Here is a 13,851-nt window from a genome sequence, read left to right on the forward strand (position 1 = left end):
CTCCCAGGAAAGTTGTCCCTGGATCCCGGGACCCTGGCAGTGACGGGCTGCACAGGCTCCCCGGAAGGGAGGTGTGGATAGTGACCTGTGCTCGCACACAGGCTTCTTGGTGGCGGCAGCAGCAGCCTTAGCGTCTCATGCCCGTCTCTGGGGTCTGCGCTGTTAGCCGCGGCTCACGCCCGTCTCTGGAGCTCCTTTAAGCAGTGCTCTTAACCCCCTCTCCTCGCGCACCAGGAAACAAAGAGGGAAGAAAAAGTCTCTTGCCTCTTCGACAGGTCCAGACTTTTCCCCAGACTCCCTCCCGGCCAGCTGTGGTGCACTAGCCCCCTTCAGGCTGTGTTCACACTGCCAACCCCAGTCCTCTCCCTGCGCTCCGACCAAAGCCCAAGCGTTGGCTCCCAGCCCCGCACGCCCCAGAGTGTGAGCAGACAAGACTCTCGGGCTGGTGAGTGCCGGTCGGCACCGATCCTCTGTGTGGGAATCTCTCCACTTTGCCCTCTGCACCCCTGTTGCTGCGCTCTCCTCCGCGGCTCTGAAGCTTCCCCCTCCGCCACCTGCAGTCTCCACCCGCGAAGGCGCTTCTAGTGTGTGGAAACTTTTCCTCCATCACTGCTCCCTCCCATTGGTGCAGGTCCCATCCCTATCCTTTTGTCTCTGTTTATTCTTTTTTCTTTTGCCCTACCCAGGTACAATGGCGGAGTTTCTTGCCTTTGGGGAGGTCTGAGGTCTTCTGCCAGCGTTCAGTAGGTGTTCTGTAGGAGTTGTTCCACATGTAGATGTATTTCTGGTGTATCTGTGGGGAGGAAGGTGATCTCCGCCTCTTACTCATCCGCCGTTCCCGATTCCCCCCCATAATTCTTTCAGTCACTTTTACAAGTTCTTTTTATTGTGGTAAAAAATACATAATGTAAAATTTATTATCTTAACCATTTCTCAGTGTATAGTTCAGTAATGCTACATTCACACTGTTGTACAACCAATTTCCAGAACTTTTTCGTCTTGCAAAACTGAAACTCTGTATCCATTAATCAACTCCCGTTTTCATCTCCCCCAGCCCCTGGCAGCCACTGTTTCACTTTCTGTCTCTATGAATCTGACTACTCTAGATACCTCATATATGTGGAATCATGCAGAATTTGTCCTTTTGTGACTGGCTTCTTCCACTAAACATAATGTTTTTAAGGTTTGTCCATATTGTAGCATGTGTCAGAATTTCCTTTTTTTTTAGATTAATTTTTATTGGCATATAGTTGCTTTAGAATGTTGTGTTAGTTTCTGCTGTACAGCAAAGTGAATCAGCTATACGTATACCTGTATCCCCTCTTTTTTGGGTTTCCTTCCCAGTTAGGGCACCACAGAGTATTGAGTAGAGTTCCTTGTGCTATACAATAGGTTCTCATTAGTTATCTATTAGAATTTCCTTCCTATTTAAGGCTGAATAGTATCCCATTGTATGTATACACCACATTTTGTTTATTCATCTGTTGATGGACATTTGGGTTGCTTCCACCTCTTGGTTATCGTGAATAGCACTGCTATGAACATGTATGTGCAAATATCTTTTCTAGATCCTGTTTTCAGTTCTTTTGGATAAATATCCAGAAGTGGAATTGCTGGATCATATGGTAATTCTATTTTTAATTTTTTGAGGAACCACCCCACTGTTTCCATAGTGGCTGCACCATTTTATATCCCACCAGCATCACTCAAGCGTTCTAATTTCTCCACATTCTGTTCAACGCTTGTTATTTTCTGGGAGATAAACACACACACACACACACACGTGCCATTCTCACAGATGTGAGGTGATACCTCATTGTGGTTTTAAAATTTATTTATTTATTTTTGGCTGCATTGGGTCTTTCTTGCTGTGCACGGGCTTTCTCTAGTTGCGGAGAGAGGGGCTACTCTTCGTTGCCGTGCGTAGGCTTCTCATTGCCGTGGCTTCTCTTTTTGCTCTAGAGCACAGGCTCAGGAGTTGTGGCTCACGGGCTTAGTTGCTCTGCAGCATGTGGGATCTTCCCGGACCAGGACTCGAACCCGTGTCCCCTGCATTGGCAGGCGGATTCTTAACCACTGCGCCACCAGGGAAGCCCCTCATTGTGGTTTTGATTGCATTTCCCTGATGATTAATGATGTTGAGCACCTTTTCATATGCTGTTGGTCATTTGTATGTCTTTTTAGGAGAAATGTCCATTTAAGTCCTTTGCCCATTTTTTAATTGGGTTTTTTAGTTGTTGTTGAGTTGGAGTTCTTTCTATCTTTTCAGTTACTTTTTGATAGTAAAAAGTCCTCTAGGCACCTTTAGTAACAACTATCTCATGTTAGTAATTTATATGCTGCCTCCAGTGTCATAATCAAACTCCAAACAGTATTTCAAACTAAGTGTCTCCCTCCTAATTTGGCCTGCTTTGGGCTGAAATGCCTAAAGTGGGGGTGCAGGCCTGGTCGACTTCTGCCCTTCCTCCTGGCCCAGAAACAGGCTCCATAGCTAGAGCAAAGGAAGGGAGAGAGGTGAGGCAGCAACGTTCACTGCTTTTGCGGGATGTTCAGTGCTGATTCTTCTGTGTGTTCCTCAGACCCCTCATGTGCCACCTAGGCTCTTTCTCCTCCTGCAATTCCCCTACTTCAGTGGTGCCTCCTCCAGGCAGCCCTGGGTCCCTGGTTCCCCTCCAGACTGCCCCTCTCTCCCCCATCCACATGGCTAGCACCTGAACCTCAAGCATCACTCAGTAACAGATGTCTTCCCAGCACAAACGCCTCTTCTCCAGGCCCCTGGCAGCCACCGTCCTCACCTTTGGGCTTTTCCTGGTGTAAACAGAACCTCAAGTCTGTGCCCCACAGACTCCGGGAGTTTATCTGAGTGCTCTCATTAGAGATCCTCTCACTTGGCTTAGCCCCCTTTCCTCTGCTGGGGAGAGGACATGGGAACACACCATGCTCCAACAATGTATTTCAAAGAAATTCTCTACTCTGGCTGCTTCTGCCTTAGCTCTGATTTCCCTAGGACCTTGAGGTGGCTGTTTTGGTCACCTCGTTGGCTAGTCCTGAGTAGGTGATCAAGCACATCACTTCAGAACACGGGAGGAAGTGCCATTTATTATTTGTTACGACCTTTTGGGGCATCCCTGGCTGAAACTCAGGCATGAGTCCCATTTTAACATCCTGTTTTCTGTTTATTGATCCCCAACTACAATCCAGACCCGCTAGGCCTTTAATACATATTATGTGACAGCCTTTCAAAGAGTCTGGTCCATAACTCCAGGATGTACTATTCAAACTACAGATCTAAGAAGATAAAAATCTGGCTAGAGATTTATCTTTTCAAATTATTTTCGTCAACTGTAAGTTTAGGCAATTATGCTTTAAAGGTATTTCGACCCTTGTGATAAACCCAGTCAAAGTTGTTGGCAGGAAACTGGCCTGTTGCTTGAATGACCTTCCCAAGCAAGTTCAGGTGAGACTCTTTTACATAACTGCTTTAAATGGACATCACTTAGACCTGGGGAATTTGGTTTTTAGCCATTTTTACACACAGGTGTTACACAGCCCTTGAGTAAAAAGGTGAAACTCATTTCGTTCCAATGTACGTAAAGCTTCTCAGTTAAGTAGAATGCTCGAAGTGGTAAATATTTTTTGATTTTCTGGTTAACTAGTCAAAAACTCCTTTCAGTTTCAGTTTTAGTTTTTTAAAAAAATACTTCTGAAATGTGTCGGTTTTCTTTCCTATGTTAGATCATAACTGAACCCTTATTTGGTTAGGAATATTACAATTCACAAGGCTCATTTTATGAATTCTTTGTACAGCATTATAGATCTAAAAGCTGTAGAAGATTAAGGATCTGCCTGAATTTCTGTGCTTGAATTCCCAATTCGAACTTATTTTGGTTCTTTCTCCTCAATATGAAGTTCACTTAACTGAAAGCCCTGTTTGGTAAGGTCTGGAACAAAGTGTACTTCTGTTTGGTTTCAAAGAACAGGACTAGAATGGGCCCTTTCCCTTGGAGATAGTAAAGGATTCAATGCCAATGCCAGAATGGTTATCTCTAAAAGCGCTTAATTTTTACTTGGGGAGTAGAAGGGGAGTGGGGATCATTGTCTCACAGACATAAATAACAGGAACACTCACTTTTGTAGAGAGGTTACTACATGCCAAGCACTATTCTAAATGTTTTCATACCGAGGACCTCTTTTAATCTTCACATCAGCCTGATGAGGCATGTGCCGTTCTCATCTCCATTTTATGGATTAGAAAATGAAAGCTTGGAGAGGTTAAGTAGCTTTTCTAAGGTCACATAAGGTCAAACCCAGGTCTGCTCAATTCCAGAGCCCAGTTACTACTCAGTGTTAGACCCCATCTACCTGGGAAGTTTGTTGCCCCCAGTTGCGTAGGCAAGACAGTCCACCACAATAAAAGCACAGACTGGAAGTCAGAAGTCCTAGGCTCAGGCTTCAGCCCGTGCACTAAGTGCTGGGTGACCGTGGTCACTGCAGTTGATGGTTATGGACCCAAGTACTCACATCTATCAAATGAGGGCACTGGGGACTTCCCTGGCGGTCCAGTGGTTAAGACTCCACGCTTCCACTGGGGGGCACGGGTTCTATCCCTGGTCGTGGAAGTTCCACACGCCACCCAGTGTGCCAGTAAATAAATAAATAAATAAAAATTTAAAGCAAAAACGAGGGCATTGGACCAAAATCACAGCTTCCCACTGTGTTCCTCAGAGTCCTGGTGTCCTCAGCAGCCCCACTAGGCTGCAGTGTCCCCTTTTCCTCTTTCATACGTTGGGATTCCACTTGTTTGGATGGAGGGGGGTGGGTGGGGACATGGAGAAGTTTCCATTGAAAAAAAATGTGAAAAAGCAATAAATAAAAGCAGGACAATGAATCAAATAACTACCTGGGTCCTCTGTAGGCCTGAGGTTTTTTGACACTTGAGACTACTTTTTCTTCCATTTTGAGGGGAGACACATGCTCCTGTTTTTTTTCCACTGATTGAATATATTTTCCCACCCAGTGGAGTCACTCAGGTATTGGCACTGTATTTGTGTTAGAAAGGGATAGTTGACTATTTCTTGGCCTGATGACTGTCATAAGCTTTAGGGGATGAGGGACTGAGACAAGGGAGTAGTTAGTTTCAATGCACATCTGATTTTTTTACTGACTCTGTTGGGGAGATGTGGGGGGTGGATGCCCACACCTCCAAACAATTCTCTGACACCAGCTGGTGTCAATTCAACTCACTTCTTTCAGTCCTGACTTTCTACCTGGAGATAACATCAGATTGCACAAGTTACAGGCTCAGTCCTACCAGACTGCCCCCATCTAATTAGATGCCAATTGCAAATTTATGTTGCTCAATTAATTTGCTAGAGGGGCTCAGGGAACCACTTTACTTACTAGTTTATATATAAAGAATACAACTCAGGAACAGCCAGATGGAAGAGATGAATGGGGAAAGGGGCACAGAGCTTCCATGCTTTTGGAGCTAGTCACTCTCTCAGCACCTCCACGTGTTCCCAACTCAGAAGCTCTCCTTACCAGTCCTTTTGGCTTTTTATGGAGGCTTCATCACATAGTCGTGATCAATTAAATCATTGGCCATGGGTGATTGAACTCAGCCTCCAACCCTTCGCCCCTCCCCGAGAGCTTGGGAGTGGGACTAAAAGTTCTAACCCTCTAATCACATGATTGGGTCTATTGGCAACCAACCTCCATCTTTAGGTGCTTTCCAAAAGTTACCTCATTAGCAGAACAGAAGACACCTTTATGCTCTCATCACTTAGGAAACTGCAAGGGCTTTAGTTCTGTGCCAGAAACAGAGACAAAGACCAAATATGTATTTCTTACTGTACATCACAATATCACAGTCATTTTTCCCACAGAAAAGCCGATGCTTCAGAGCAGACACTCTTTAGACAGCTCCAAACTTGCGGAGAAAGTTGAAACCGCGCAGCCACTGTGGATAACGTTGGCACTGCAAAAGCAGAAGGGGTTTCGGGAGCAGCAAGCGACTCGAGAGGAGAGGAAGCAAGCCAGGGAGGCCAAGCAGGCCGAAAAGCTCTCCAAAGAAAACGTAAGTAGCTTAGCCTTCAGCTCTAACTTTGTTTTCCTGAGCTTGGCTCTCCCTTCTTTTGGCTGCGATGCGCAGCTTGCGGGATCTTAGTTCCCCAACCATGGACTGAACCTGGGCCCCGGCAGTGAAAGGGCCGAGTCCTAACCGCTGGACCGCCTGAGAGTTCCTGAGCTTGGCTCTTTTAGTTCACAGGATTTAAGACGACAATAACAAAACAAGGCTTGCTGAGAGTGGTGGAGAATACTTAGACAGTAGAGCAATAAGCTGACCACTGTTAGGACACGGAGGCGTTTTAGGTTAGAAATTTGGTTTCCTTATGCTCTTCGGTTAGCCTGATTTGGCAGAATCCGCTCACACAGGTTATATGAGAAATGCAAGCAGCATTTTATTTGAGCAGTGAGTCGAGAGGAAATTAGGAATCTTGCTCTGTGGCCCTGACGGTGTAGTTAATTTGAAGGGCTCTTCTGGGAGAGTATGTAACGTCCCCTCTTCGGGACATGTGCACTGAGCGGCTCGGTGGTTGAGCACACACTGCTCCCCCTTGCAGTCTGGCCCCTCCTCTGGGACCAGAGAATGGGGGCTGGCCAATGGAAGCCTCCAAGGCCTTGCCTTGCATGGTCAGTCTCCCCCTGACTTTCTCTGTCCATCCAGGTCAGTGTCAGCCCGCAGCCTGGAAGCAGCAGTGTCAGCAGAGCTGGTTCCCTGCACAAGTCCACCACTCAGCCAGAAGAGAAGAAGCCAGAGACAGCAGCGTCCAGGCTTGAGCGCCGAGAACAGCTGAAAAAGGCCAACACTCTTCCTACATCTGTGACAGGTAGAGAACAGGTCCATTTCTATTTAACCGTACTTAAAAGTTTTTCTTCTTAGGGTGTGTTTTATTTCCTCTAGCGTCATAACTAGCACAGCATTTTAGGCATTTCAGAGCACAAGCTGTCTCACAACCCCATTCATCAACTCTGACAGTGATAAAGCTCGTCTGATAAAGATCATCAGAAACTCACCCACTATCAGTGGTGTGATGATAAACTTTTAACAATCAGTTCTTCAGGGAGTGGAGAGACCTCTGATTTGTAGTATTTGCTGTGGTGTAAATACTCCCAACCATGGCTAATTTCAGGCTACTAATGTGATATCAAGTGACTCTTCCTGAACCTTTAACAAGGTGATATGAGCCCTCTCCAACTCCACTGCCTGTAGTCCAACAAAATTAGGTTTATTAACTTCCTGCAGCAAGGAAAACTGCACACCATAAGAACCTTCTAAACAAAACAAGAGATAACATTATATTAGGATTCAGGGGAAAGGGTGAATTTTAGGTAAAATTTAAATGAAGCAGTGACTCAAAGCAAAGTAGTTGGTATCAAGCCTGAGCTGAAAAGTGGACTCAGGAGCCTGTTTCCTTTGACACCACAAACTTAAGGTAAATGTGAGGAAGCTGTATTGGAAAACCCCTACCTGGAGCTGTGCTCCAGTTGGAAATGGAAATTGTTTCTCTGAATCATGGTCATCCAAGTGGCTCAGATGCTCCAGACAAAAGTGGGGTGGTCCCTGGTCCCTTCTCACTGATGTGATTTCAGACAGCAAATTTCTGACCCAGGTGTGACTTTACAGAGCAAAGTTGTTGTGCTCTAAGTCCTTGATGTTAATTAACAACAGCAGTGTTTATATGTTCATGACACATAGGAGACACATGCACGTTAAAAAAAACTCTTTATTCTGTTAAAAGATAAAATGATCCAATGATGTTTGTAACTATTTCTGTGTTACATATCACTTGGAGGATGGAGGGTCTGAAAGAACTTCCTCTCAGGGGTTATTAGGGCATCTGTTTTCCCACTAGGCAGCCCTGTTCCTCAGAGGACACCCAACTTCTGGACCCAAGATTTTTTTACGCCTTGGATACCTGCTAGCTGAGGTCTGGAAATGTAAAGAGGTCTCACTATTAAAGCTATATTTACTATTTGGTGAGGAGAAAAAAACTTTATATTTGAAAACCACTTTGGAGCATTTTCTCAAGAACCTCCAAGGGCATTATTTCGTTTGATCTTATACTCAGGAATTAAGGATTCTAAACATCATATTGGTGTGTGTCAAGAGAGAATTCTTGCAGAATAGTGAAAGCTCCAAAGTCAAAGAGATCAACCTCTGTCTGCCTGGTTTCTTAGAAGCACCAAAGGGTTGATGCAATTCAGAGCTGGCTCCACCACACAAAGCCTCACCACACAAAGGGACGCTCACCACACAAAGCCTCTAAGGTCTGATAAATAGTGATAGGATGCAAAGGAATTGTCAGAGGAGTCTGAGTGATAAGAGCTGGCAGGATCCATGGGCCTCAGAGGGAGGAGGGACCCAGGGCATGCTTGGTAGAGGAGGTAGCTTTTAACCTCACCAGCTAACAGGTTCAAACTTCAAACTACTTGGTTTAAGCTTTTTCTTCATGAAATTGACTGGTTGTATGCCTAGAATCACAGAATTTACCTCTTATTATTACACAGGCATAGCTTCTGTGCACAGAGAAAATTAGGTTTCTAGAAATTCTCTGAAATTAGAATCGACTGCACTGCGATCACCATAATTCTGTATGTAACAGTTATGATCACGTAGCTTTCTTTCTCTAATTCTTCTCGCCAAAGATACCCAGTGTTTCACTGGGTTTTCCTTTCTGAATCTCATACTTCTGCTAAATCAAAATGTGGCTCTGACTTATTCCTTTCTCCTTTTCCTTCAAAATGCAATCTAGTGGAGATCTCTGATTCGGCTCCCCCAGCACCACTGGTGAAAGAAGTCACAAAGAGATTCTCTACCCCAGACGCTGCCCCCGTGTCAACAGAACCAGCCTGGCTGGCTTTGGCCAAAAGGAAAGCCAAGGCCTGGAGCGACTGTCCACAGATTATTAAGTAAAGAGTGACTCTTATCCATTCCTACTGCCAGTTATTGGCTCTTCTCTTGCCCTTTTTATTTATTTATTTTTTATATGAGGTAAAGAAAGAAACGAAGCTAGGGAAAAGCAGCATGTTTTATAGGCTCTAAAATAATGTTCAGAAACTGAACTGGTGGTGTTCCTTGTAAAGAGTGTATTTGCACAGCCCTAGGTCCTGGTGCCTTGAGGTCCTCCTAATTCTAAAGAGAAAATTCCGTCCTAGGGACCACATGAAGCAAAATCTCCAGACTGAGAACTTCTCACGAGCGCCTGCCACACCCATTCCATGGCCCTTCCACACACGTACACCCACACACCACTCAGAACATGTACTTTTGCCAATCTTTGTAATAGTTTTCTCGATTCTGTACTCCTGTTTCTTTGTTCCAAACCATTTACCATGTGCTTGGGGATTTCTACCCTTTTCTATAGTAATAGTGAAAGGATCTTATATAAACAAGAGTGCCCATTCGCCTGAATGCAGTGAGTAACTGGGAAATGCAAGTAGAAGTCTGGCTTCCAACTCTTTGCCCATGTCTGCTTCTCATGATTTTGCCCCAACAGGAAACTGTAACACAGACAGCAAGTCCATTGACTCTTCTACCGCACTGTTGAGCTACGGGCCCCGTTATACCACAACTCTCCTCAAGGACACGTTAACCATTTGGCCCAGCTGGCTCCTAGGGAACATTTTTATTTAAAATGATTAAAAAAAAAAAAAAAAGAAGCTACAAATTCTCTGTCTCTGAGAATCCCCATCTAGTGCAGTTGTTCTTAAGAAGTTCAGGCTCCCTCCCAGACCTACTCAATCATCAGAGATCCTGTGAGGATGGGGCCAGATGTGTATATTCTGGTAAAAACTCTTCAGATACTTCCGGTAGATCACAGAGGTTGAGAAGTGTGGGACACACTGCTTCTAGTGTAATCTAGATTTTAAAACTCTGAACGGGAGGCTCATTTCACCCAAAGCAGCAAAAGTGAGACAGGAAAAATAATAAAACAACCCCCCCAAACCAGCCATTTATTACAGAGTATAAGAGTCTTATTGACATTACATGTCTCTGAAAATCTTTTAAATCTTTAGGGAAAGTTAACAGTAAGACAAGATTTGAAGTCTTTGTACTAAAGGACTTCCTGTGGGAAGTTTCTTTCTTTACCATAATCAAGTAATTCATATTTAGAGTCAAATGTTCAATAGCATTTATAATGTAGAGCATTCACCTTGCTACCTTTAAAAACATCTCAGAGTTTTAAGTGGCCTTGTTGTTATACACGTGATTAAAAAAAAGGACTTGGCAATTTAAAAGCCACATATGTTCACTTTTATTTCCCTAAATTTGCTTTACATGACACACAGAAATACAGCAAACCCACACATTGCTGGTACTAACCTACATTTCGTGGTGTTGGCATAGTACCTTTTTCTTCAATCCTGACTTCAAAATCTAAGTACAAATCCTTTGCCTAGTACAGCAGGGGAAGGAATTACATCCTTTTCTCCTCTCCTACAAAAACACATTAGTATTTTATTAGTATCATTTTCCTCTATGCTTACTCAATAGACAGTGTGCTGTTACACTATTATGTACCTTAAAGAAAGGATGACAGCAAAGTTATTTACCATATACAAGGCATTTTCTTTCTGGAAACGATGGCTCAGCCTCATGGTAGCAGCTGGCATGTGTGGTGAAGTGGATAGTTGTACTTTTGCAAGTTGGAGTTAATATTATATATAGTGGACCCTCAGACTGTTAAGAATCAATGGAACGTTAACTTTTTTTATGGCTATGAGAAGCAATTAATATTCCACTGCATGTTTTCCACAGTGATGTTCATTTCTAAATCAAATATGTAGACATTTGTTAGTTTCAATGATTTCCTCACTAATATAACACTTCTTAATAGGAATCTCTCCACCTAGAGCCCTGGAATTATACTGCTACATTAATTCTTCTGCATTGTCTTTTTCTGTCATCCTGTCAGCTTTGAATAATATCACAGTAATGGCAGAGAACAGGTGCATAAATCAGATCATTAACAAAGAATAGTAGACAAGTCAACTCTGTACTGGCTTACCTACCACTGATCCCATACAAAGGAGGAGAAATACCTCAGTTAAAAAATTTCCATCAAAATCTTTTTTAAGAGTAATACTGAGGAAAGTATACTGGAAGTAAGTCATAACACTTACTTCCAACAACTTCTAAAGGCTACATGTTTAATATTTCATGTAAAAACTACTCCTACTTTGCACTAAATACCAATGAAGTGTTATTTTGCTTTAGTTGTGTTGCAGTCTTTTCTGATCAACAAACTATGGGGGAAATTCTATAAAGCATATAAAAAATTCAAGACTTAAAAGAAATGAATGATTACTAGTTAAATACACAAGCTTTTTTTTTTTTTAATTTAAACAAACACACTTCTCCTGGCAAGGTTATAGATGATTAACCTCTGTTCATAAGACATATTACAAAACTAGAGGTTTTTTCTTTACTTTTTTAATTTTTCAAGTGCAATTGTTTCTTATACATTAATTACTATTAAATTATCATTTTAGCCAGTTATTAGCAAATTGTAGTATGTATTCATTGTCTCTTCTTGTGATGTTTAGTTTTAATTGCTTATTTTAAAGCAGAAACATTAGAGTTACAATTGTCTTGCAATATTTTTATCAACAATAAAATGAAGTAGAGACTTAACAATAAAAATACCTTAGTGTGATTTTATTATTATTTTGAGATTTTGGTTGTATAAAGTTTTAATGTAAAATGTCCATTATTGAAGGAAAAAGATCTTTCAATAAAAAATACCCACAAGATCTTCGGCACTGATGGAATTTCAAGCTGAAGTTTTTACTGATTTCAATGACCATCTATAGAAAGCTTGTATTTCTACAAAGCTTTTGTTGAGAAAGAAAAATTTCAAGGCATTTTATATGGTACCTTATTATACTTTTAACTAGATGTTTTTGGAAAAAAATAATGAGTAGGGACAAATAAAATGTTTATCTCAATCCTAAACTGGAATTGAATGGTCTGGCATCTCAGACAAAATGATCCTACAACCTCTTTACTCAAAGCGTGGGCCATGGAACAACAATATGGGCACAAGCCGAGAGCATGTGAGAAACGCAGCTTAGGGCCGCAGACCAGACCTACTGACTCACGAGGCCAGACAAGGGCAAAGTGAGTGACGTGAGCAAGGCACTTGCCTTGGGTGCCAAAAAACCAAGTAATCAAGAGGAATGCTATTTTAATGCAATATTTTAAAAATCAAGGTTAACGCAAATTCCATGATGAACAAATATCAAAATTTTAAATAAAGACAGGGTCAGTATTACTGATTTTTCCTTTTGCCTCAGTCTCCAGTGTGGCTAAGCCAAGCCCCCCTCCTTCCAGCCCTCTCAATTGTAATGTGCATTTAGCAAGAGCTCCAGGTGGTTAATACATTAAAGATGAATCCGCACGGGTCTAAAACCTAGCAGAAGATATGTTCTTTTGGGCCACCTATGGCCTCAATCCCCTTTCTGTGTTTGCGGAAATCTCTACCTTGTGGGTCTTGGTAGAGGGCAGCACTCACCTCCTACCACAGTTGAAATGCCTGTTAGGTGCCTTCCTATACTCTCTCGTGGGCATAACAACATGTTTCACTTCAAATTGGAAGGGACTGTGGTTTGGGAGCAACTGACCAAAAGATGGGGGGACTGTGAGGAAGTCTGGCAGTGGTAGGAAACAGTGTCCAGCGTTAGTGGGGTCAGCCATAAGGTAATAAGCATTTAGAGCCTCAAGGACAGCAGCTACTTCTGGCCAAAATGATATGATTTCAGGCATTCATTGTTTCTGGCTGTATATAGCTCTAGCCCTCTTTGTAATTCTGCAAGAGACTCAATATTCTTCTAAAAATTCATTCTGGAGGGACTGGCCAAGACAGTGGAATAGAAAGATGCTGAGCTCACCTTCTTTCATGGGCACACCAAAATCACAGCTATTTGCAGAATAACCTTTGATGAAAAAGACCAGAACCGTCCAGAAAAGATCTTCTACAACTAAAGACATAAAGAAGGAAACACAACAAGATGGGTAGAAGGGTAGGATTTGTGATATAGTCAAGTCCCATACCGCTGGAAGGAAAACCCAAATATAGGAGAATAACTACATTGCAGAGGTTCTCCCAAAGCACTATGAGGTCTGAACCCCACATCGGGCTCCCCAGCCTAGGGGTCCTGCACCAGGAAGACAAGACTCCAGAGCATTTTGCTTTGAAGGCTAGTAAGGTTTACTTTCAGGAGTCCCAGAGGGCTGGGGGAAAGAAAGACTTCACTCTTAAAGGGCACACACAAAATCTCACATGATCCAGGACCCAGAGCAAAAGCAGTCATTTGATAGAAGCCTAGGTTAGACCTACCTGCTGATCTTGGAGAGTCTTCTAAAGAGGCAGGAGGCAGCTGCAGCTCACCCTGGGGACATAGACACTGGTGGCAGCCATTCTTGGGAGTTCCTTCTACCACATGGACATTGGTGTTGGCAAGGGCCATTGTCAAATCCTCCCTCTGGTTTTTAGCCCCAAGACCCAGCCGTGCCCTGGCCGTGCTGTCCAAGCAGCCAGTTCTAGCCTCTGGACCAGCCTCAGCCACCAGGGGGCAGACACCAGATGCAAGGAAACCACAATCCCACAGGCTGCAGACCCATCCAGCCCATCAGTAGGCCAGAGCATGTCCTGGGACTCTCTGGGCCTGGGTCCTGGCCCTGGCCACTAGCAGGCCAACATAAGCTCTGGGACATCGCAAACCCCATACCCAACTGTGTCAGGAACAGCCCCTCCCCCTTCCCCCCCCAGCGATCTGACAACAGAT

At 43.4% G+C, this 13,851-nt stretch overlaps 1 protein-coding gene across 3 annotated transcripts in view; it reads left to right on the forward strand.

The window, feature by feature from the left end:
- Positions 1 to 13,803, forward strand: part of CRACD (capping protein inhibiting regulator of actin dynamics) — a 271,734-nt gene extending 257,931 nt beyond the window's left edge. For all 3 annotated transcript variants that reach the window (XM_079920857.1, XM_079920858.1, XM_079920856.1), the window contains 3 exons: positions 5,886 to 6,076; positions 6,728 to 6,890; positions 8,817 to 13,803. In XM_079920857.1, the coding sequence (XP_079776983.1) occupies positions 5,886 to 6,076; positions 6,728 to 6,890; positions 8,817 to 8,977 (515 nt within the window). In that variant the 3' untranslated portion in view covers positions 8,978 to 13,803. The remainder of the gene's footprint in view (positions 1 to 5,885; positions 6,077 to 6,727; positions 6,891 to 8,816) is intronic.
- Positions 13,804 to 13,851: the final 48 nt, after the last annotated feature.

The sequence above is a fragment of the Stenella coeruleoalba genome (assembly GCF_951394435.1).
Source record: "Stenella coeruleoalba genome assembly, chromosome: 4".
Taxonomy (NCBI): Eukaryota; Metazoa; Chordata; class Mammalia; order Artiodactyla; family Delphinidae; genus Stenella; species Stenella coeruleoalba.